At 40.2% G+C, this 22,753-nt stretch overlaps 1 protein-coding gene across 1 annotated transcript in view; it reads left to right on the top strand.

Annotated features, from left to right (window-relative positions):
• Positions 1 to 22,753, top strand: part of mapk1 (mitogen-activated protein kinase 1) — a 38,002-nt gene that overhangs the window by 9,155 nt on the left and 6,094 nt on the right. Inside the window, exons 2-8 of the mRNA XM_085295574.1 lie at positions 14,907 to 15,089; positions 16,147 to 16,336; positions 16,625 to 16,741; positions 17,024 to 17,138; positions 18,086 to 18,217; positions 19,229 to 19,338; positions 20,444 to 20,572. Coding sequence (XP_085151700.1) covers positions 14,907 to 15,089; positions 16,147 to 16,336; positions 16,625 to 16,741; positions 17,024 to 17,138; positions 18,086 to 18,217; positions 19,229 to 19,338; positions 20,444 to 20,560 — 964 coding nt within the window. The 3' untranslated portion in view covers positions 20,561 to 20,572. The remainder of the gene's footprint in view (positions 1 to 14,906; positions 15,090 to 16,146; positions 16,337 to 16,624; positions 16,742 to 17,023; positions 17,139 to 18,085; positions 18,218 to 19,228; positions 19,339 to 20,443; positions 20,573 to 22,753) is intronic.

Raw genomic sequence — 22,753 nt, 5'->3', positions numbered from 1 at the left:
CCAAACAGGTGGTCCGATGCTTGGCTGCTCCAGTCTGCATGCCAAATATCATCGGGCAAGATAGTAACCCAAGGTTGCTCTGCGATCCATCCGGTGTGTGCAAATGTTAGATAGAAAACACATACATGCATGGAAAAAACATGAAAAATGTGGTTAGCACAACAAGTGTATTCAAATCATAATTCTGATTGTAAAAGCTGCCAGACAGGATTTATAAAAAAAAAAAAAAAAAAAAAAAAAGAGCTCATGTGTGAATGAGGTAAGTTGTATAAAGTGTTTTGAGTGCCCAGTTAGAGTAGAAAAGCCCTATATAAGAACCCGCTGGACTAATAAGCACCTCTGATATCTGGCATCTCATAATGTGAACCTGGCTATCATTTGAGCTTTGGTATTGTGTAGAAATACAAAGTTGTGTTATCACAGCAAACTCTTTGGTATCACTGACATCCAGCATGGGAAACACTTGTTGCTTGTAAACATTTCATCCTAAATTTATTTGTCATTCTTGTCCTCTGGTGATTCTGACTCCGTCTCGAGTCCTTGACCTGCCTGATTCTTAGCCACCGCCGATGCTCTGCTTCGTCCTCTCGAAATGCCACTGTGGTGCCCATCTCCATGGCAACTCCTCTGCTTCTGACATCAGTACCACCACTCCACAGCCAATGAGAGAGGGGGGGAGAGAATGAGAGCCTTGACACTCTGAAATCCTGTTGTGCAATTCAGAAGGAGATGTAATTTGGGTAATTTGGGTGGCTGCGCCTGCCAAGACGAGCATGACGACTTCTGGTTCAGAAGGGCTGTAAAACATTCAGGCGCTGCTCTGCTGCGTTGATGTTAATATCTGTGTTGATCATCAGGACTTAGAGGTGCATGTTGTTGCTGCTTTTACTGTTGCATCCGCATTTCTCAGAAACCACAGTGCTGAGCTTACATTAGGACTTGTAACCTAATGAGAAAAAGGCAGATATCGAGTTCATGCACAGTGAAATATGCAGAATTAGCTTTGATTCTATCACCTGCCCTCATTTTTATGTCAAGGTATGCTTACGAAAGTTCAACTTGCCTTAAAATACACACACACACACACACACACCAGTGTTATAATGAATACTTTTTTTTTTTTTTCTTTTTTTTTTTTTGGGCTTGACAAGCAAAGTTTTGCTGAAGGAAGGATGTTTATCACAATGAACAGTGGAAGATTCTTTTTTTTTTTCTCAAGAAAAGTTGCATGTTTTCATTCAGAGATTTTAAAACACGCCTGTCTTTGAATTACCTTAGGTTAGCACCCTTTCGGCTGAATAGTCTAAATTATCTGCATGAATTACAAATCACAAGTGTGCTTCAATAAACAAACAAAATGTAATTGCCCTAAAATAAACACTTGTGACAAACTAAGATATATTTTTTGTTAATCGTTCCGTATATGAAGTGACATAAAGAACTAGAAATCCATGAAAATGACTCTGCTAAGCCCCAGAAATATTTAATTTAAAAGCACAAAATTGCAACATTTTAAAAGCTACGGTCAGAGTATTTGCTGTTTTTAGGACTTCATTATAGTCTTCACTCCCACAGTGGAAAAATACCTTTTTACAATTTTCAGTGTGACATCTTACTTTGGTTCATTTATCAGTTTTTAAACCAAAAGACTGAGTTTTCTAACCAATAAGTCACAGTAAAGTCCAGATTCTCTGAAAGAAGTCTAAAGGATTCCAACTTTCTAATTACAGTTCATCATTATGAAATCTAAATGCGCTTTAAATAACTATGAAGCCACTGACAAAATCCTTGTGTTGGTCAGGTTGAGTTCTGAATTCTAGAGACTGCCGATGCTTTCATTTGCACAATTTGTTGTCTATGAAAAATGTCTCCCTTGAGCTCTTGTATTAATTGGTTTCCCTCATTCAGAGATGCGAGAGAGTGCTTCATTTAAATGAAAGACTTTGAATTGATGCAAAAAAAAAAAAAAAAACCAGCATCTGAATCTGAGGTTCAAGTGTTTGGTCAAAGCCTTGGAACTGGAAGGTATGCTGTGGCTAAATAGGAGAGAAGCAGCAGGCCTATGGTCAGAAATTAAAACATGAGTGCTATCTGTAGGAGAGTTCCTATATTAAGCATTTATATCAGTGGTTCTTAGCAGATGCCTAAAAATGGGCTGCAGGGAAAAGTTTCAGTGAGTCACATGTGTACAGTTTTTTGTTTTGCTGTTGTGCTTTTCTCTGACTTGACCTCTGTAAATTACTTGATGCATGCTCAATCATCCAGGTGAGTAAATCCCCAAAAGTTGATTCTGTTCATCTGGAAGTAGCGTTTTCAGCGGGAGAAATGTTTTGTGACTCATCCAGGTGACTTCTTCAGTCTCAGCTGACTGCAGGTTTCCCCAATCTTATAAACAGTACATTTGCATAATGACTGAAACCAGCCCACTGAAGGAACAATGGGCTGGGTGGGCTGGGAGGTCAGTTCCTTAATCTTAATTATGGAAGTTTTCATGACCATTGATCAACACCCACTGATCAAAGCTACTTTATCAAAGATCACCATTCACAGAGAGTTGGGGAACGGCTGCAATCACAGCATTGTAAGATGGTGACAGATGGACCCTTAGGCCCCCTCCTCGATTCAGAGACGGTCTTTCCCTTTTCACGTAAATGGCCTCCTTGACTCCGCCCTCAAACCAGCGTTCCTCCCTGTCCAGGATGTTACATCCTCATCCTTGAAAGAGTGTCCACTGGCCTGTAGGTGTAAATAGTCTGCAGAGTCCTGGCCTGACGAGGTGGCTCTTCTGTGCTGTGACATCCACTTCGGCAGAGGTTGTTTGGTTTGGTATCACCCTCTTCCTGTAGCCACTTCCTGGGTCTCGTTTCAGAGGCTCGTAAGTATTTTCGTCACTGAGCGACAAAATTTTCTTATGATAGTCTTTCTGGTTTAGCAAAACTGTGCATCTACCTTTGTATGCCGGAAAGATGATAATGTTGTGGTCAGTACTAACTAGCACCATTGTTCCTTCAGTGGGCTTGTTTCAGTCATTATGCAAATGTACTGTTTATAAGGTTGGAAACCAGCAATCAGCTAAGACTGAAGAAGTCACTTGGATGAGTGATGAAACTGAAAACACTACGTCCTGATGAACAGAATAAATTTTGGGGACCTCTGTAAACACCTTCCTAATGGGTTTATAAGCTCAGTCACCCATAGCAGGTCATACTGAATAAAACAGAGAGTCACTTTCGGTCATTCTAAATGCCAGAAAGTTTTTTTTTGTTTTTTAAATTTGTTCGACATGCTTTAGAAAAATCGGGTTGTGACTCGATGACTCAAAAGAATGACAGCTGTAACTGATGGTAACAGGTGGAGATGCACATTAAGACTGATGGCGAGATTCTGTGCATTCAGGTTTTGCTTCATTTGCCTGATATTAGTCTGCTTTATGCTTTTAGGTTAAATAAACTATATAAATTTATTTAGATGTCATGTTAGCAGCTGTGATCAGAGAGTGAAATATAAAAACCTAGAAAGAAGTCAAGAGTACGTGTGTGTACGTATAAAGTATACTTTTTTTTATTTGTTTGTTTTAAATGTATTTTTTAAATACATTTGGTTGTATAATCCACTTCATATGTGAAGAAATGAAAGCAATGAAATGACTTACAGTATCAGTAAAAACAGATGTTCCTGGCATCTAATTTACCAGTTATTGTACTGGTAAAAGAAAATAATCGACTAGTGTTATAGTAAGAAAAATTAGAAAATAAAACTGAAATAACATAGAACTGAATGAAATGCCTCAGTCCATAGGTTGGCTTACTGACACCAGTATTGTGCCTTCCTAATAGCTGGCAGCTAACTAATAATAACTGGCGTTATTTTATTTATTTATTTAAATGCAAAAATTTGTGTTGGTTTCAGCTTCAGCTGTTGGGTTTTGGTCTGCTGGACTCGTAAACATTTTATACTCAAAAGGATGGGGACAACAAGCAGCAAATTTAAATGTTACAGTAACGTTTAAGCCTATAATGGTTAAAATATTAAGGCTATCATAACGGCACACCTAAGTATAGAGCTGGGGTTATGAATGACTCCATACAGTCTCTTGGAGTTATATATGTCTCATTTTCAGTCTGAAATGACACTGGAAAGTTAATGATTTATTCCACGTAAATGGATTCATTATTTTTTTTTATGATAGTAGCAGAGGTGGCTTTTATTATAGGAGTGGCTTCTCCCCTATGTAAGAATAGACTCCACCAGTCACTAATGCAAAGCCTGTGACGAAACCCTGCAGGCCACACTGAGGCTGTACAAATATATTAGAAAACTGCGATGCATACTGTGTGAGGAAATGGCTTTGAGGAAGAAACTTTTCTCTGCTCATGCTCTTCAAAGTTTCTTTATCATGTTTGTGCTAAATAGTCTGAATTGCTGCAATAAGGTTACCTGCTAATTATTACTTATAAATGCGAACAGTGAGTGAAATGATATTGTTGAGCTCCACGCACTATAGCGCTTTACCTCTGAAAACAAACTATAGGTATGTTTCAATGTGGGCATTTTGCTGACGTCAGGGAAACAAATGGCTTATTGTGCAGAGCTGAATATTTCATACACCCATGTAAGCTTGATTGAAAAGCACCTGCAGACACAAACACCATGCTGGCATGTTTTTATAAATGGGTTATTGTGGTTAGTGTACACAGAAACAGGAAAGACTTTTTTGTTTTGTTTTTTTAACTTTTTTTCTTTCTTTCTTTTTTTTAGTAAGCATGCAAATGCAGTTAAATCTATGATCGTTCCCAATGATAAATGCTGGAGGGTATAAATCTCAATGAACTTGAATTAAGCTTTTGCAGCCAATGGTCAGTGTCGCCCGGTTATCTGCTGAAGCTTCTCAGAGAGCAGCTCAAAAAGATTAAACTTAACTGATCTCTGTGCAGAAATAAATCAATGTTACAGGATGAAATTAACAAAAATAAGATTGCAGATTACGTGTTCTGTAGGCCGGACAATATACCAGTGGTTTCTGGTAGCAGTGCAGTCGTGTTAAGGAGAACAGTTTTCATAGTTGTTGCAGATGCACATGTCAATTTATTTCACTGTAGGTTAATTTTGATATTATTGTTAGGAACTCATTTAAGCAGTTTAAACAGGGGAAACCAATGACGTGTTTAAATTTATGTGTGGCTTATTCAACTGCTATGGTCCAATCACTTTTCTTTTTTTCTTTTTGTAAAGTTATTTTTCTCTTGGTTCTGACTAACATTTGTCTATTCAGGAAAAATTCCATGAGTAATCTGCGATGTGACTGATAAGCAGTTATGACTTGCTGTCGGTCTGAATCAGTAACTGCAGGCCACAGCAGTAAATTGTAAATGGCAGAGACGCTCGAGTCCTACTGTACCACCTCTTAATGCAGCAAACCCCCTCACAGCAGCACTGAGTGTGGTGTGAAGCCCAACCCCACAGCTATGGTACTCACGCTGCCTTTTTAAACCTGTGACTGTGATGTCAGTCCACATTCTCACCATGGGTCGCCCTTTAAGCACAGTGAACTTTGCCCCCCCCCCCCCCTTTTTTTTTTTTTTCCTTCCACTCTAACCATGAATATTGTCATGGTTACAGTCCTATTGCATAACTGAGAAAAGCCTTGTATTCTTGTCTCCATGGAAATGGAGGCACCCCACCCCCCCTACCCCCACAAAGCTTCTTCCTGAGCAGTGAGCATGCTCAGAAAACACTAAGTGCACAGAGGAAATAGGAAAAACAAGATTTCACTACAGAGCAACTTCATTAAAATAATGATTGCACAAGCTGTGTTAAATTTAGCTTGTAAAAATATTATTGCATAATCATACCTAGGCCTTTTTTCCCCAAATTCAGGAAAGTACACAATGTGGATCGAAAATTGGTCCTATTTGATTCACCTTTTTTCCTAATTGTAGGCCCGTATAACTCAAAGTAAAGGAGAATTTAAGGATTTAATACCACTTTTATGCTCTGTTTAAAAACACTGATTGGTTGACTTTACAGCTGATTCTTAATAAATGCAGTTACATGTAGGGCTGGGCCATATTATACCGTTCATGGTAATACCGGTACAATGTTAGGCAATGATAAGAAAATGAAATATCGCAATAGAATATGGGTAAAACGCGCATGTGCAGTGCCTTTGTTTTCATACGCACATGGCTGAAAAGCATGGCGGCAACGGAGAATGAGAAGGGAGAAAGCGGATCATTGAGTGAAACGGATGAATGAGAATTGGTTTGTAAAAATGGTGCCACTTCAGTGATGTGGAACTGGTTTGGTGTTTGTCCGTCAGATACACAACAAAGCACTTTTTTTTTTTTTTTTTTTTTTTTTTGGTAGAACATGCAAGCGGGCCTCGTTATTGACTATGTGCACGAGACAATGCTAACTTCCTGGTTTGAGACCGGATGTGGGGTTGTATATTTCCGGTAGCTTTACTTTGCGGTCAATCGCTACTGCGAAGATATACTCCAAAATCATGTCCAAAACTCGAAAACGGAAAGATTGCGTTAAGTTACAAAGAGCAGAACGTGGGAACACTCACCGCTGTTGTGTCATAAAAAATCTAATGATCAAGCGTTTAGATCGATCAGTTGTTTACATCACTCAACACAAGCAGAACTGCATTACTGCAGCAGAAGACACATCGTCCACATTCAGAAGCACATCTCTGTATAATGACTGGTCTTATGAATTAAACAGGCAAATGTTCAGCATTCAAACTACAGGTGAAGAATAGTCAAACCAGATGTTTCCCCCGTTATGTCGATATCAGCTAGTCAAGTACACACCTACACAGCATATTAACAAACCGTGAAAAAAGCCACACAAAAAATGAATGATTGCTGGTAATGGTTTCTATACATTAGTATTTACGAAGGGTATGTTGTGACTTGCCTTCAAAATTACAGCGGTCCCTCGCTATAACGCGGTTCACCTTTCACCTCGCTGTTTCAGATTTTTTAGTGCAAGTTTGCATCCTTTTTTTACGTCACATTGTGTCCTGCGTCCTGATCGCTGCAGACGATCTCCTCCGTGACGCCTCTCCTGTACAGTACAGAATCGCTTTATTGATTGTTAACAGTGTGACTCTGAAGTGCAGTACAGTATGTCCACGATGTCCCCCAAACATTTTGCATCGTCAAAAATAAATTTGGCTACTTGATTTCACCTCTCGCTGGTTATTTTTAGAACATAACACCCGCGATAAACGAGGGACAGCTGAGAAATATAACATTTGAATCCCTTTTCTCTTTTGCTCTGAGGCGCGGGGGAAAAATATCGACAAGTCAATGAACATCATTTACAGATATATTGGGTAAATGCCCAAGACATCTATAGAAATGTAAATCGCCACTTGATTCATTTGCTTAACTTGTTTTGGACCGTAAACCAGGCGCGAATAGGACACCGGAAACAAAGCTCCCCACAGGAGTTTCCGCACCGGAAGTAGCATATGCTAACGTGCACATAGTCAATTGCAGTATTTGTCGGACTAAGGTGCTCGTAAATCTGGGAGTAATCTGGGTCCTAAACTCCGTCATCTACAGGTCCCAAAGTCAAACGAACACTGCAGCATCACTGAGAGTAAAAATCTGTCTAAATTCTTTCATCTTTAATAAAACGATCAGCATTGCTGCTTTACCAGGTGTAACTATGAAGTTTAGCATCCAGGCATCCATGAAAACAGAATTTATTACTTTTAACGGAGGTAGAAGTTAGCAGGAAGTTAGCGGAAGTTAGCTCGCTAGTTTTGCTAGTTACCTCAGCATGATATAGCATGTTCTGACTGAGAGATTTCTGAAAAAATTCAAACGTACAGCTCTGCTATCACTTCCAACATAAATGAAGTTAGAAAACTAAACAGCAGTGATGTTTGTAAAGTTACTGAAGTTGGGCTAGCTGGTATATAATGATGTGCTACGTGATCGCTAGCGACACAGCTATGTTAGCATAACATAAACAGTGAAGCTGGAGGACGAACACTAACACTTTTCCACTTATAAAAGTTAACGTGAATGTTCCTGATGGTTAGAGACAAATACAGTCGCATGGCAGGATGCTATAAACGGACCAAACTTCAGTCAGAAGAACAACTGAGATAATCCATCCACAATACGAGGTTAGTGATTAATATACTGCAACAACATGGGAATAGAGCAGCTGTGATAGAATACAGCATTAATGAATCAATGGTACAGAAGTGGAGGAAGCAAGAAGAATGAGTTTAATAAAGTTTGATTTATCTGACTGCTTTGTTTCGCTTAATGTGCCTTATAATCCCATGCACCTTTATTGTCCAAAAAATACGTATTTGACTTTTTTATTTGGCACACTGCAGTTTAATGTTGCAAAGCACCTCTTTTTAACTTCAGTGGATATTATACATGGTTATGCTCTGGATATGCCAGCCCATTTCTACTGGAAATGCCTTTTGGTTAAACTTTCAGTAAGGAATTTGCATTTGCACTGTTAAATTTTTATATAGCTTCAATGCACATAAAAAAACAGCTGCTTGTTTAAGTAAAAATAAATGGATGGGGGGGGGGTTGCACTAGTAAAGTTGTGGAGTTGCATTTTGTCTCGCATCAATTATATAGTCAGTTATATCGTTATCGCAAATTTTCAAATATATATCGTGATAAATATTTTTGGCCATATCGCCCTGCTCTAGTCACATATGACGTTTAATGCTTTTTGATGGATGGATGTAGGTCAGTGAAATGGTCAAAAAAATTACAATAGTAAAATAAACTAAGTTAAACTATTGCTCATCAAAACAGGATAGCTAAAAAAAATGAGGGCTTTAAACCAGGTTTGATCTGCAGAGTAATAGCTTTCAGTTCAAAGGTCACAGGTGCCTGAGAGCAGCCCGAGTCCACCCTCCAGTGATAAAGCCGTGCAGCTCAAAACTGCCTTAGCAGGCAGAGATAACTGCATTAAAACTACTTGGTGAACTCTGTACTTTGTACTTCCTCAAAGTTCCTTCTGCATGCCAGATAAAGGGACAAGGAACTGCAGGGCTTGGCTCAGTAAATATGGTGAAATACAGTATGAACCAATACTTTTTGTTTGTCATAAATTCCTATAGCATGGAACAGCATTTCAAAAGCTGAAACCAAAAAGTATTAGGCCTTTTTTGCCTTAGAAGAAGTTTTATCTTATGTCAGTGCGATCATTTAATAAATACTTTACAGTAATATGAACCACAAAAGCACCAAATTCTCTTTTTTGCAGCTGCAGCCTGAGAATAATAAAACAAAAGAAAATTGTGCACATCAGTTCAGGAACAGCAAGGTTGCTCATCTCAGGGCTTCATAACCAACGATTGATATCTGCATTCATCTTTATACCATCCTGGTCTTTTGCAAAACAGGAAATGGTCACATGATCATGAGCACAACATTGTGCCTGATGTATTTCACTAGAAGGTATATTTCTGCATCAGAAAATGCAGAAACGTTTCACCATGCCAACTAAGACACTGAGCTTTTTAAAAGAAGTTGCAACCAATGTTGTTTAGAGTTGGCTAAACCGTGATCCTTTTCTAGACCTGATCCAGTGATTTATGATGCCTCACCCCATAAACCTAATTGATGTGTGAAAATATGTGTAGTCTGATTGTCACCCTTAACCCCTCCCACCTCCAAATGTGGACTTTTCGTCTTTTAAAAGCAGAAAATATTCATTTCACATGCATGCACATGTGAATCAGAGCATAAGAGTCCAGACAGATGAAAATCCTGTCCAAAAATACAAATCAGTAGATTAGAGGTGGTACTTCAGACTGTTGTGTCTGTGTGTTACTCAAAGCTAACAGGAGGTTTTACTCAAGAAAAGTCCAAATGGAGATTTGTTTCACAGCTTTTTTGCACTAAAGGTTTGTCATCCAGAAATATTGCCATTAAATACTGGCTTCATCAGAAAGTGACCTCCAGCACTTACTGGGCCAGTGTGAAATGACAGGAATGAGAATTAACACCTCATAGTCTGAAGCCGTGGTTCTCAGCTGGAAATAAGTGAAATGCCCATTTCAGGTCAGGGAGGAGTTGCTGCCTCAAGTGGAGGAGTTCAGGTATCTCAGAGTCCTGTTCACGAACGAGGGGAGAGTGGTGCTGTACCGGTCTGTTGTGGTAAAGCGAGAGCAGAGTATTGATTTACTGATGAGTCTACGTCTACGTTCCTCCAAACACCTCAACAAGTTCTGGGTAGTGACTGAAAGAATGAAGTTGCTGGGAATGAGCTTTCCTCTTCCGGTGGCTCCTCACCGGAAGAGGAAAGAGAGGGTGAGGAGCTGCGCATCGAAAGGAGCCAGTTGAGATTGAGTTGACAGTTGACTAGAGTGCATCCTGGAGATACCCTAGGTGAGGTGTATTGGGCATATCCGGTGTGGAGGAGACCCAGGGCAGACTCAAGAGCTGCTGGAGAGAATACGTTTCCGGCTGGCTTGGGAAGGCCTTGGTTGTCTCTCTGGAACAGCTGGAGGAGGTGGCTGGGGTGGGAAGTCTGCACTGCTTAGACTGCTGCCCTTGTGACCCATACTGGATAAGCAGCAGATGCATAGATGGATTTATGCTGTGAAATAAAGTGAAAGCATCAAAGTCTTCCAAAATATACATTTTGTTATACCATCCAGTACTGCTGCAGACCTGCTGTTCTAAATGGTTCCAAAGTTAGGGACATATTATCTTTGACCTTTGACATATTATCAGTTTCATGAAAATATTTAGCTTCTCATGTCTGCCATTTCCACAAACTAGGAGGAGGCTGTTGTACCATTGACTGTTTAAAAACAGTACGAGGATATGATGTCTGTGCCAAACTGCCTCTGCCCTGGATCGGATTGCAGCTTTGATGAATAACTACTGTCGTTGCCTGCTTCTCTGTACATGAGGGCATCTGCTGGTGTAGAACAGTTACATGGAGAACTATTTACTTACCTCCCACACACACACACACACACACACACACACACTCCTCTCACACAAGTGGAAAGGAAGGTCACTCATATTTCCCTCACAGAAGGCTGGCACACTTGTGTTTACATTGCAGTCCTTACACCCCCATCACTATAGCAACTCATTTTCTTATTTTGTCTGACTACGTGGGTGTTTTTCAGTCATTTCTGTTGTGTGTAATGTGCCGAAATAAAACAATGCTTGTGTAGATGTAAACGATGAAGCTGAGGAAGATGATAAAAGCTGCAAATTCTCTCAGTTTGTCATCCCGAGGTGCAGCTGCGTTGTGCAGTTTTGCTTTTCTGGTTGTACCAAATGGGGTGAGATGAGCTGGCAGCAGTGATTTGCATTTCCTGGCAGTACTAGGTCAGCTGGACTTGGTTTGGATGTGTCATCTGAAGATGTTTGATCATTTCGCACACCCAACACCAGGCTGTAAATTAATCGTTCTCCATGACGTATGTAGGCGGGCTCAACTTCTGTCATTATTATTCAGTTTTTTAAAAAAAACAAAAAACTAGAACATACAAAAAAACAAAGTGCTTTTATAGTCAAAATTGCAGTCATTCATGCAGACTAATAATTGGAAAAGATTAATTGAAGTCGACTCCTGCATATCTTCTTATTTATTTTAGTAAAGTGTGTTTGCTTTTGTTTTGGGTTTTTTGGTAAGGCTGTGAGATTTAGGTTGAGACCACAGCGTGGGTCTGACACAGCCATTAAGAGTGAAAAAAGCCAGATATTCAGCAGTGGACATGTCTGTACCTGGGGTAGTGTGGAGGAGGTGTTTCAGCACAGGCAGGGCTGGATATTTGAGTGGATGAACACTGAGCCTGTTGGGTGCGAGCATAATCACCCACATTTTTCCGCATAATCACTAAAGATACTTTTTCTAAATTAAAAATGTTTCCAAAATAAGTTACAGCTGTGAGCAGAAACTGAAGAGGAAAGTACTCTTGATGTCCAACATTTATATATTGTGTTAAAAAGCTGATTCTAGGATGTAAAATAAAGTCAATGAAAGCACTAAATTTGTTGGATCATTTTATGATGAATGGAAATGTGATGGCAGTGAAGTTTAGATTTTGTTTTCTAAAAGGCTTAATGTGTCCCACATTCAAAACATCACATCTGCTTTCTGCTTTGGAAATTATGGTCTCTGCACAGTTGCACAAGAGAAAATAAGACAAAGTGGGCAGACTAAACAAAAATCCAGCCAACATGTTTTTACTAGTTAGTACAAATAAGTGGTGTCATTCTTGGAAGTAAAAACCCTGCAGAGAAAAGTGCTGATACACAAACCCTCTTCATGCCAAAGGGTGTGCTAGTGTTTATTTTTCCCTTTCAACATCTAATCTCACACACACGGTGTTCATGTGCTGTGGTCCTGTCTTTGTTTATGGCCGCTGGAGTTGCATGGTACATAAAAATATTCCAGCACCTTTGGTCAGGGCGTCTGTCAGTGTCTGTAGGCAATGATTAGGATTGGGTTTTCTGCTTAGCCACATGCGAAGTATGACAATGAAGTGTCGTAGACTAATTTTGGAGTAAGAGTTTTGAAAAGGCTTGCAAATGTTTTTTCCAATATAGTAACTGATAAGCGTATTTATTATTTTTCCCTGAGCCTGGATCTGCTGGAGGTTTCTTCCTGTTAAAAGGGAGTTTTTCCTTCCCACTGTCACTAAAGTGCTGCTCATAGGGGGTCATATGATTGTTGGGTTTTTCTCTGTATGTGTTATTGTAGGGTCTACCTTACAATGTAAAGCACCTTGAGGCGACTCTTGTTGTGATTTGGCGCTGTGTAAATAAAATTGATTTGAATTATTTTATTATTATCTATATTTTAATCATACATGTTTGTGTAATGAGCCTTTACCTTAGTGAGGGATCTCTCTGCTAAGGTTGACCTCTGCTGTGAAGAATGTGTGATATGAAAGTAGCTAGCTAAGCTTTGCATGTTAACTCCCTGCTCCTTCTCTAAATCTAGCTTTAACTTTAGATCCTCCATACCCGGCATGCAAGACGGCTTCCTAATTTCCTGAAAATGTTTTGTCTTTATCACATTCCAGATATGGTTTGGTTGAAAGCACTTAAACCGGTTGGGTTTCTATTAGTGGTGCAACGGATCACAAATCTCATGGATCGGATCACGGTTTTAAGTCACAGATCGGATCAATTTTCAGATCAGCAAAAAAAGGAAAAAAGAGAGAATTTTAACATTTACTTATTAACTTATTTAAGTAATTTTTGCCTATTAAAACCTTCAACTCAAGACTCATTCCATGGAACTGTATAAAAACAAATTAAGGTGCAGTACAGGGCTTTGTATCTACCACTCCGCTGTGATATAATGAGCGGTCACGGTCACGTAGCTTTCCGTTGACCTGCAGCTCCACCCATTTTTAGTTGGGCAACAGAAGATGCCTGGGACAGTTCAGCCATAACTTTAATCTTTTCCTGCTCATACATGCCTGGAACGATCTTGTCACTAAAGTGGACGCGCAACGGGATATCATAGCGTGGCTCAAGCACGTTCATCATTGTTTAAACCCCTTGTTTTGCACAGGAGAGTACAGCCTCATGTCTGCAGCTAAACACCCCAGTAGCTTCTGTAATAGCTTTAAGCGGTCGAACTGGGCAGCAAAGGGCTGCTTAAATACCTCAAACTCCTCTGCTCCTCCACTTGGACCACTAGCGCTGACCATAGCTATCGCTTGACAGACTGACCACACTCATACTTTTTTTCCTTCTTTTTCGAATCTTCGGATCACGTGTGTGCCGAACCGTGGAGTGGGATCGGTTTGGATTATGGATCAACCGTGATCCGCTGCACCACTAGTTTCTATATTGCTGTAGTAGTTCTCGTGTAAAAGCTAATGTGCTACACTTATCTTTCCATTTTAGTGTGTGCTTACTGTTTTACAATACTTTTAATTCAAACCTAGCATTTCCTGCCGATTTGACTTAACATGAAAAACTTTTCGCTTGCAAACCACAGGAAGGAAGTGGCATTTGTCACAGAGGTTTGAGCGGGTTTGATTCACACAGCAATGTTTCTTTATTTTTTATCTGCCATTTTCATTTGTAAATAATAGTTAATGTAACGGTTAAAGGTTTTTTGGTCAGTTGTTTTTAAAAATTGTATGGTACCTTTTTCATAAATCCTTATTTGGGATTATACGTGACTTTTTGGTGAATGAACATGTGGTCTTTTTGTGGAATAGGTTTTATTGTTGTCTTCTAAAGATAGTTATTAGAAGTTAATATAAGCTACAGTATCGTGCTGGTATGTGACATGTGTGGTTCTTCAGGCTGCACTTGTTGAACTTGCTTGGCCCAGTAAGCACAGAAGCTTAGAGCTGGATATGGAAGAAATTGATTATATCAAGTGTTATTTTGTGCGATATTGGTTATAGCTTTAATATTGATTACATTGACTACAGTCTGCACAGTCTCCACCAAACATTGACTTAAGGCAATTAAAGGGGGAAAAAACCTTGATTCCAGGTGTGGAAGAGAGGGAGAGTCCTGAGCAGTTCATCTTAGTGAGGTGTGCTCCATCAGCTCAGTGACCCTTGGTCTGTATTTCTTTGATTGATTCTCATATTTACCATCCCAACTTGAAAACATGGTTTTCAACATTTGGATAATGGCTGTGCTCAGTTTTGGGCACAGCTGGGCATTCACAGAGGAGAGAGTGTGACTCACTTTCACCACAAAGGCCATGTTCTTAGCTGTGTTAGCACCATCACCACAGCGAGAAAGTCTTGGTCACCTGCGGCCTTTCTGTCCTAATAAGTGGTTCTGAATCGTAATTATAAATTAATGCAGTTATTGCACATATCTGGCATTTGAGTTTTATGGATTTAAAAGGTTTGCATTTTTGTCTTATTTTGGGGTTTTTGTTTTTTTTAAATACAGCTCTGCCTACGACCGGGAGAACAAGATACGCGTGGCCATCAAGAAGATCAGCCCCTTTGAGCACCAGACCTACTGCCAGCGAACCCTGAGAGAGATCAAAATCCTTCTGCGCTTCAAGCACGAGAACATTATCGGAATCAACGACATTATCCGTGCACCGACCATCGAGCAGATGAAGGATGTGTATCCTCACTGAAGCATGTTTGAGTGTAAAGCGTCTCATTCTTGTGTTTGATGGTTTTCTTTAGCTGCTGGTCAGATTGGTATTACCACCAAACGTTTGTGGTCAAGAGGTTTTTATTTGTCTTCCATTACATAATAGCCACCTGTCGCCATACAGTTGGCAGAGATGCTTTTCGCTGTAGCCAAATGGTAGCAGACTATCAAGCCTGCAGGCACTGTGTATAGTTTTACACTGCGTCTGTGACTGAAGCCTGCAGCTGCTCAGCCTGGCAACACAAGCATGTGCCCAAGAACAAATACTAAATTGCACTGGCTTTCTTTCACCAAGAGTCGTCAGGGAGGTGGAGTCCACCTGGACCAGTTTCAGTACATATTGGCCTCAAGAGCACCAATCAGCATCCTCATGCTTAGGGACTTTGAAACTTGACTAAAAGTCCTAAAAGACCCAACAACTGATCAGATAGTTTTGTATTTTTGCAGCTGTGCATCCGCCTTTGCTCTTATCAAGTCTTCCTTTAACAAAAAAAACAAAGAAACGTAAAACAGTGAATAGTTTTACTGAACTTAAATGTCAGTGAGCTTTCAGCATGATGAATACATTTATCAAAATTTACCATACTGACTAATAATGGCCTCGTAAGTGAGTCATGACTATTCACTGTCTGTAAATGATGTACGTAGTCACTCTGACGCCACACGTTAGATTGTGAAACTCTGTTTTGAATCCTCAAGTGTTTTGGCTGTGTGTGTGTGTGTGTGTGTGTGTGTGTGTGTGTGTGTGTGTGTGTGAGTGAGTGAGTGAGTGAGTGAGTGAGCGAGCATCTTTGTGGGGGCCAAAAATTGTAAGTTTACTCTACTTGTGGGGACCAAAATGTCGTTTTAGTGTCAGGGTCACGATTAGGTTAGGGTTAGGCATCCATTTTTGATGGTTAGGGTAAGCGGCCAGGGAAAGCATTATGTCAATGAGATGTCCCTGCAAGGATATAAATACACACGTGTGTGAGAGTGATTTTTTTTCAGTATAAAAGCCGACTTTCCTTAACCTGGAACCGTGCAGATATATTGTCCAGGATCTAATGGAAACAGATCTGTACAAGCTCCTGAAGACTCAACACCTGAGCAATGACCACATCTGCTACTTCCTCTACCAGATCCTGCGAGGGCTCAAGTATATCCACTCTGCCAACGTACTACACCGTGACCTGAAGCCTTCCAACCTTCTGCTCAATACCACCTGTGATCTCAAGGTGCGTCTCAAGCAGATGCTGGCTTCATTTAAATGCTTGTTTTCAGGCACTTACCCTTAAGGCCCCATTCAGATATTTTTCTTGTCACGGGAAAGACCTCCTCGTATGGTGGTTTAACTAACACCAGACATATTTTCATCATGATTTCATGATTAAATAACTTAATGTTGTCATAAATCCTCACCAATACAAATCTGCTGTGGAGACTCTCAACGTTTTACAGCCTATAATTTTTATGTTGTGTCCTCTAATGTGACAATTTCTTGTGCCTTTCTCATTTTTTTGTAGATCTGTGACTTTGGTTTGGCTCGTGTGGCTGATCCCGACCACGATCACACTGGTTTCCTCACAGAGTACGTTGCCACTCGTTGGTACCGAGCTCCTGAGATCATGCTCAACTCAAAGGCGAGTAGAGTAACAGTGGAGTCTGTTTAGTGTTTTTAGGTTTTCCCAACTTAAAAAATACTTTGTGCCCTCCATTGAAACGTGTTGATTGGAAAACGACGACCCTGTTAGTGATAATATCTTTAAACTTTGTATTTCTATTTCAAGTCTTAAACTTTCTAAATACTAGTTGGAATAATTTAAAATGACTTGCAGCACTTGATAGGCACATGGTATATTAATGCTGTGTATAACTAAGTTAGTTACTGTAATCATGATTATGTCTGTTCTACTTGATTTCAGGGCTACACCAAGTCCATAGACATCTGGTCAGTGGGTTGCATCCTGGCTGAGATGCTGTCCAACAGGCCAATCTTTCCGGGGAAGCATTACTTGGATCAGCTTAACCATATTTTGGGTAAAAATAAACTTTGCATGCAGTAAACATGTAGAACTTTCCATTTTTAAAAAATTCAAATGAGTTGTGTTGATGTGTAAGTCCACAGAGGCTGACATTTAGCCCATAGGCCACAAAATTAAAGCCTCCTGCAAAATGAATCTGCCAGAACGGATCAGAGATGTTAGGGTTAGGTTATGGGTCTATAAGTCAAACACACATCTAGATGAATCCCATGATCCCCACAAACCGCACACACCTGAGTCACTTCTATTGCTCCATTGTTCAGCTCAGGTGGTGGCTGGGGTTCAGCTGGGGCTCTGTGGCTGTGTAGTGCATTGCTTTGTGGGTCTATCATAGCAAGCATTGAGGTTTTCTCCAGTTTGAGCAACAGTGGCCATGTAATCAGTAAACGTCTGCACCGGTTACTGGTTATTCCAGTTATTCCCTCTTGGATTCCTTTTGCTTGGTACTCGCTGCCTCATACTGGGAACCTGTTTTGTTTTGGAGATGGTCTGACCAAGCCGAGTCCTCCATGATGAACTTTGTTTTTCCTGATAATGAATTTGTTTGGTCTGTATTTGTTTGGTAGTACAGTGTATCATTATGGTGTGACTCAGCTGCGTTATTTAGTCTGTAAGAAAAACTTTGATACCTTTAGACTTCACACTCAGTCGCAACAGCTTCCTGGTGCCAGTCCATAGATACCGTAGACACTAATATGTCCTTATCAAGTCGGACTTTTTTGTCTCTTGGTGCTAGACCACATGTTGCTTCTCCCATCTGTCCGTTCGTTGTGCGGTCTGAATGTTTTTGTCCGTTTTTGAGAATTTTTCCTTTCAGTATAAACTTTTAGCGGAGGCTCTGCAAATTGTTACATATCATATCATTTATCATTTTACATATCATTTATTTATCATAAAAGAACAAAATCTGATTGTCTTTATGATTTTCTATTTGTCCTCCAGGAATTCTGGGTTCTCCCTCACAGGAGGATCTCAACTGCATCATCAACATTAAAGCCAGGAACTATCTCTTGTCACTGCCTTTGCGCTGCAAAGTGCCGTGGAACCGTCTCTTTCCCAACGCTGATCCAAAAGGTAAGAGGTGGAATCTCACCATAACCGCAGTATTTGGTCATCAGGGGATTAGTAAATGTTAAACATTTCCTGAGAGAATTTCGTTTTATAGAGCGGGGAGAAAAATGATTGCCTACACCTGGCTCACCTCATACACATCACATTACATTCATGTTGTGTCTACTTCTTTGATGACCTGTGCCCTGGCACAACACACAGCAGTCACAGTAGTCACAACATCTGGACTTTGGGGCTCAAACACGCTCACTACACTCTAATGATGTTTTTGCAGGTTCAGTTGGTTTTTCTGTGCATGATGGTTTTCTGTCTCCTTCACTGCTGAAATTAAATCAAATCATTCATAAGAACAGTGCTAATAAAGGCAGAGTGCCATTTCAACATAGTGAGAAAAGCTTTAGTAAAATCTTTGGTAATCACAATGTGAGTCCACCAACAGGCAGCCTGAAGCCAAATTCAGAGAGAAGCTGATGATAATATTTACACAGTGTAAATTTGAGTTTACTTAAGAAAAACGTCCTCAGAAGCTGTAAAATTCACAGAGAGAAGCTGAATGATGGATTTGGTCAAACTCAAGAACTGTGGCCAAACCTTTACTCAGAGCACAAAAGCAGTGCAGGTGGATGACGCGATATTGCTCTTACATCCTTTTCTGTTTACAACACTTCACAATGAGTCACCACATATTCACCGTATCACCATGACATCTTCCAAACGGATATCATGCAGTGACACAGGCTAACACAGATGTTTATTAGAGCCATTCTGCAAATTCAGTAAGCTGAACCCCTCATTGTCACACAGTATTAAGGTTGGATGAAGGTTGGATGAAGAGATGCATCAAATTCGTGTTCAGTAAAGAGCTGATCAGAGGTGGACTGACAGACTTTGGTGTCAAAGGATGGTTTAAAAAAATGATAACATGTTGGATGTAGACTAGGACCTCTAGTGGACAGACAAGGATATTGTTGTTGTTTCAGAGTCACCTACAGTAAGTCCATCTTTGTGTTACAGCTCTGGACCTGCTGGACAAGATGTTGACCTTTAACCCTCACAAGAGGATCGAGGTGGAGGAGGCGCTGGCACACCCCTACCTGGAACAATACTACGACCCCACAGATGAGGTGGGTCAGGCATCTTGTGCTATATGGATCACCTGGGTTCAAAAAAACAGCACAACTTTTGTTATTTTACAAGATGATTGAAGAGCAGATTTCCAGCTTTAATTCAAGGAGTTCAGCAGAAGTATTGAACTGTTTTAGCAGGTGCTGTATTCCATATGCAGTTTTTTATATATATATATAAATACTGAGTCCTCCATTTTCAGAGGCTCATGTTCAGTTCAGGCCTGATCCTCAACATGAGGTTCAAAGATAACGATGGGAGTGAAGACCGTCAGAGGGTGAATGTACGCTTAAAAGTGTAAGAAAAAATATTATGGCATGAATTGTGCTTGTAGTTAGAAATTGTTTTTAGGTGTTCAAATAAAGTAGAAAAGCATCTTACAAGAACCAGTCGCCGCTAAAACGAATGAATGCACTCGTCAGCAGATGCATCTGAAATACCACAGCAAGCAACTGAAGTGGATGACTGCCAAATTATTTTCATGGTTAATAAAAACAGTTTCAGAGAATTTTGTCACTCTTGAGTAGGTAAACATATCAAAGTCTGCAATCACGAGCCACCAAATGCAACCTTGTACACTCAGGACCAGGAAGGCCAGATTAGACTGGCAGCAAACGTCTAAAAGAGCCTTCAAATATTCTTTGGAAAGATGAAATCAAGAGAAAATTGAGGAGGAAAGAAACGGCTCATTAACCCAAAGCACACCACATCCTCTGTCAAACATGGTGCAGGAATGTAATGAAACGGGCCACACAAGATTTCCATTAAATATTAAACACAGTTTTTATGTTTAAAATTGTTAGTTTGTTCAATTAATTTTGAGGCTAAGAAAATGGAAATACAAATGTCTGTAATTGCAAAACAGTTGATGCAAATTTCCATTGAGCTGCTTGAATTAAAGCTCAAACGTGCACTTCAGTCATAACTTTGATCTCAAAGTGATGGTAGTGGCGTTGTCCAAAAAGCTGCCTGCATGTTTCTCTGATCTAAAAATGTTCTTAATTTCTTTTGTGGTTGTTTGTGACTTAGCTGCTCTGTTGGAGCCAAACCTAAAGTCTCCATGAACATTTACCTCACTCTGCCCTCTTTGCTCTCTGTCTTTAGCCTGTTGCCGAGGCCCCATTTAAGTTTGACATGGAGCTAGATGACCTACCCAAAGAGACGCTGAAGGAGCTCATCTTTCAAGAAACTGCACGTTTCCAGCCCAGCTTTAGGTCCTAACATCCCACACAGGTAAGTACACATCACTGCAGCCCAACTTATAACCCTAAACTACTGAAAAATAACCTGCAGGGGCTGGTGACACAAAACTATGAGCAATTTGTTAAGAAGTACACAACAACCAACTTTTCCAAGGTCATAAAGATCAGGGAGATCCTCATGACTGTCCCACCTCCGCTGCTTCAAAGCGCGGTGGAGTGAGTCGTGTTCCCGCGTTGAAATCTGCTCAGGATCACTGGGGTTAAATTTAACAGCTCATCTGTTTAAGAGCTGTAGTCAGGACCTCACAGAGTAAGTTTAAATTTTGTTTTTGTTGAGTACGAAGCCGAGGTACTGGACAGGATAAAACCACTTAAAACCATCCATCTAAGCACTTTAAACGTAGTGAGTTGTGCTTTACTGCCATCAATTTGTATCCAAAGCAAGACACAAAAATTGTTCTGTGGTATGAAATTTAGATTTTTCAATATGCAGCATTTACCATGTATTAAGACTTATTTTTTCCCTATTGCCAATGTGTGAATTGATTGTAACGCAAGTTAAATTCAGTATAGTTTAGTGTGAAGGGTGTGGGACAGATATTCCAAGAAACTCTAAATGATAAGACTTTAATGTTCCTTAGCTCATGCCTCGCTTCGGTGCCTCTGTTCTGCTCCCACACTGTCAGCAGTGAGCAACACTAGTAATAATAATGGATTGGATTTATATAGCGCTTTTCAAGGCACCCAAAGCGCTTTACAATGCCACTATTCATTCAAATGGCTAACCTGTGTTAGCCATTTGAAACGGACGAACGTTCTTTGGTTTTGGGAATCAAACAAACCCTGAGCTAACGCTGGTTTGCCGGTTACAGGGTATCTGATGTACTGTCTTTAAGTGGCTGAGGTCATCAGTCCGTCCTCTCACACTAACCAATGGCACATACATGAAACATCCTGAAGTTGCATCTAGCTCCAGATTCTGCGGTTGCTAATGTGCCATCTGACCCACCTTAGATGTTTGGTGACTGGCCAGTCACCCTCACTTATGACTGATTATAAGCTGGTTGGAGTTGTTAAAGTAAACCTCAGGGGACTGCAACAAAAATGCTCCTAACAACAAAGCTAATCAGACTCCTTCAGCTGAATATGGACATTTTACAAAAGCTAACAAAAGGAAAGTGGCTAAAGCTACCGTGAGCTGTGAGTCAGCCTCTGGCCAGCAGCTTCGGTATGAGCAAAAGATTAATTATGAAAAAGTGAAAAAGGCTCATGTCCTGTTATCTGGTGAAGTCATAAACATACTGGGAAGTGACGCAAGTATCTGATGTTTGCTGTGTTATAGAAATCTGCTGCACCTTCTTTTGTTTAAGATACAACATCTCAGCTAAAGGTGTTTTTCTGTGATTACTATCAGGGCATATACAGTGCCAAACACTTTGATATTTGTTTTCTTGTTTCTATGACAGGTGATCTGACAGGTTTGTTAAGCACCGTATGAAAGTTTTAATAACTGAAACTGCATCAGTTGAATATAAATGGCATAGAGGATCAGAAACCGGCATCGCTGGCCTGGGTGTTTGCTCCGTTTTCTGATGACTTGTGTGAGAAAACCTCCAAAAGTACAGTCAGATAGAAAACCTCAAATTCGTGTTTTGCTGATGAAACTGTGATGTGCATCACGATACCGATTCTCTGTAATCGTGTTGATATTCTTGGAATGAAGGTGAAGAGTCGCATGGCGTCATTAAATATGCAGACATCATTGTGCAAATACAATCAGCTGATTGTGAGGGAGTCAGATGGGAGACGAGCTGTCTGTGCAGCGTCTGACAGTAATAACTTTGTCATATCAAGAATTATTATTATGTAGTTCTAAAAGTTTCTTTAAACAATGTAAACTACCCAGTTTATTGTTGCAATGTAATTCTTTATTTGACAGATGCACTGATGCTAAAATGGATACTCACCACTCTTAACAGCTAAAGTGTCATTTCCTTCAGAAAGGATTTTGGCAAATTATACAGTTAAAAACACGTCTGGATCGAAATGAAAATTTGGAGAGATTGTTTTTGTTTGTCCCCTCCCTCGCTGATCTCTGCTCACCACCAGCTGCTTCCTGACAGGCCTCCTTTTGTGATAATAGCTATCAGCTCTACATTTTATAGCCCATCATCCTCTTTGTGCACAAGACGGGCTGTGTGTAATTACTGTG

The sequence above is a fragment of the Mchenga conophoros genome, linkage group LG12 (genome assembly GCF_057382185.1).
Source record: "Mchenga conophoros isolate Kocher_MC1m ecotype Shallow Benthic linkage group LG12, M_conophoros_male_GT1.1, whole genome shotgun sequence".
Lineage (NCBI taxonomy): Eukaryota > Metazoa > Chordata > Actinopteri > Cichliformes > Cichlidae > Mchenga > Mchenga conophoros.
Note: the sequence above shows the minus strand (reverse complement) of the source record. Positions and strands in the feature narration are given on the sequence as shown.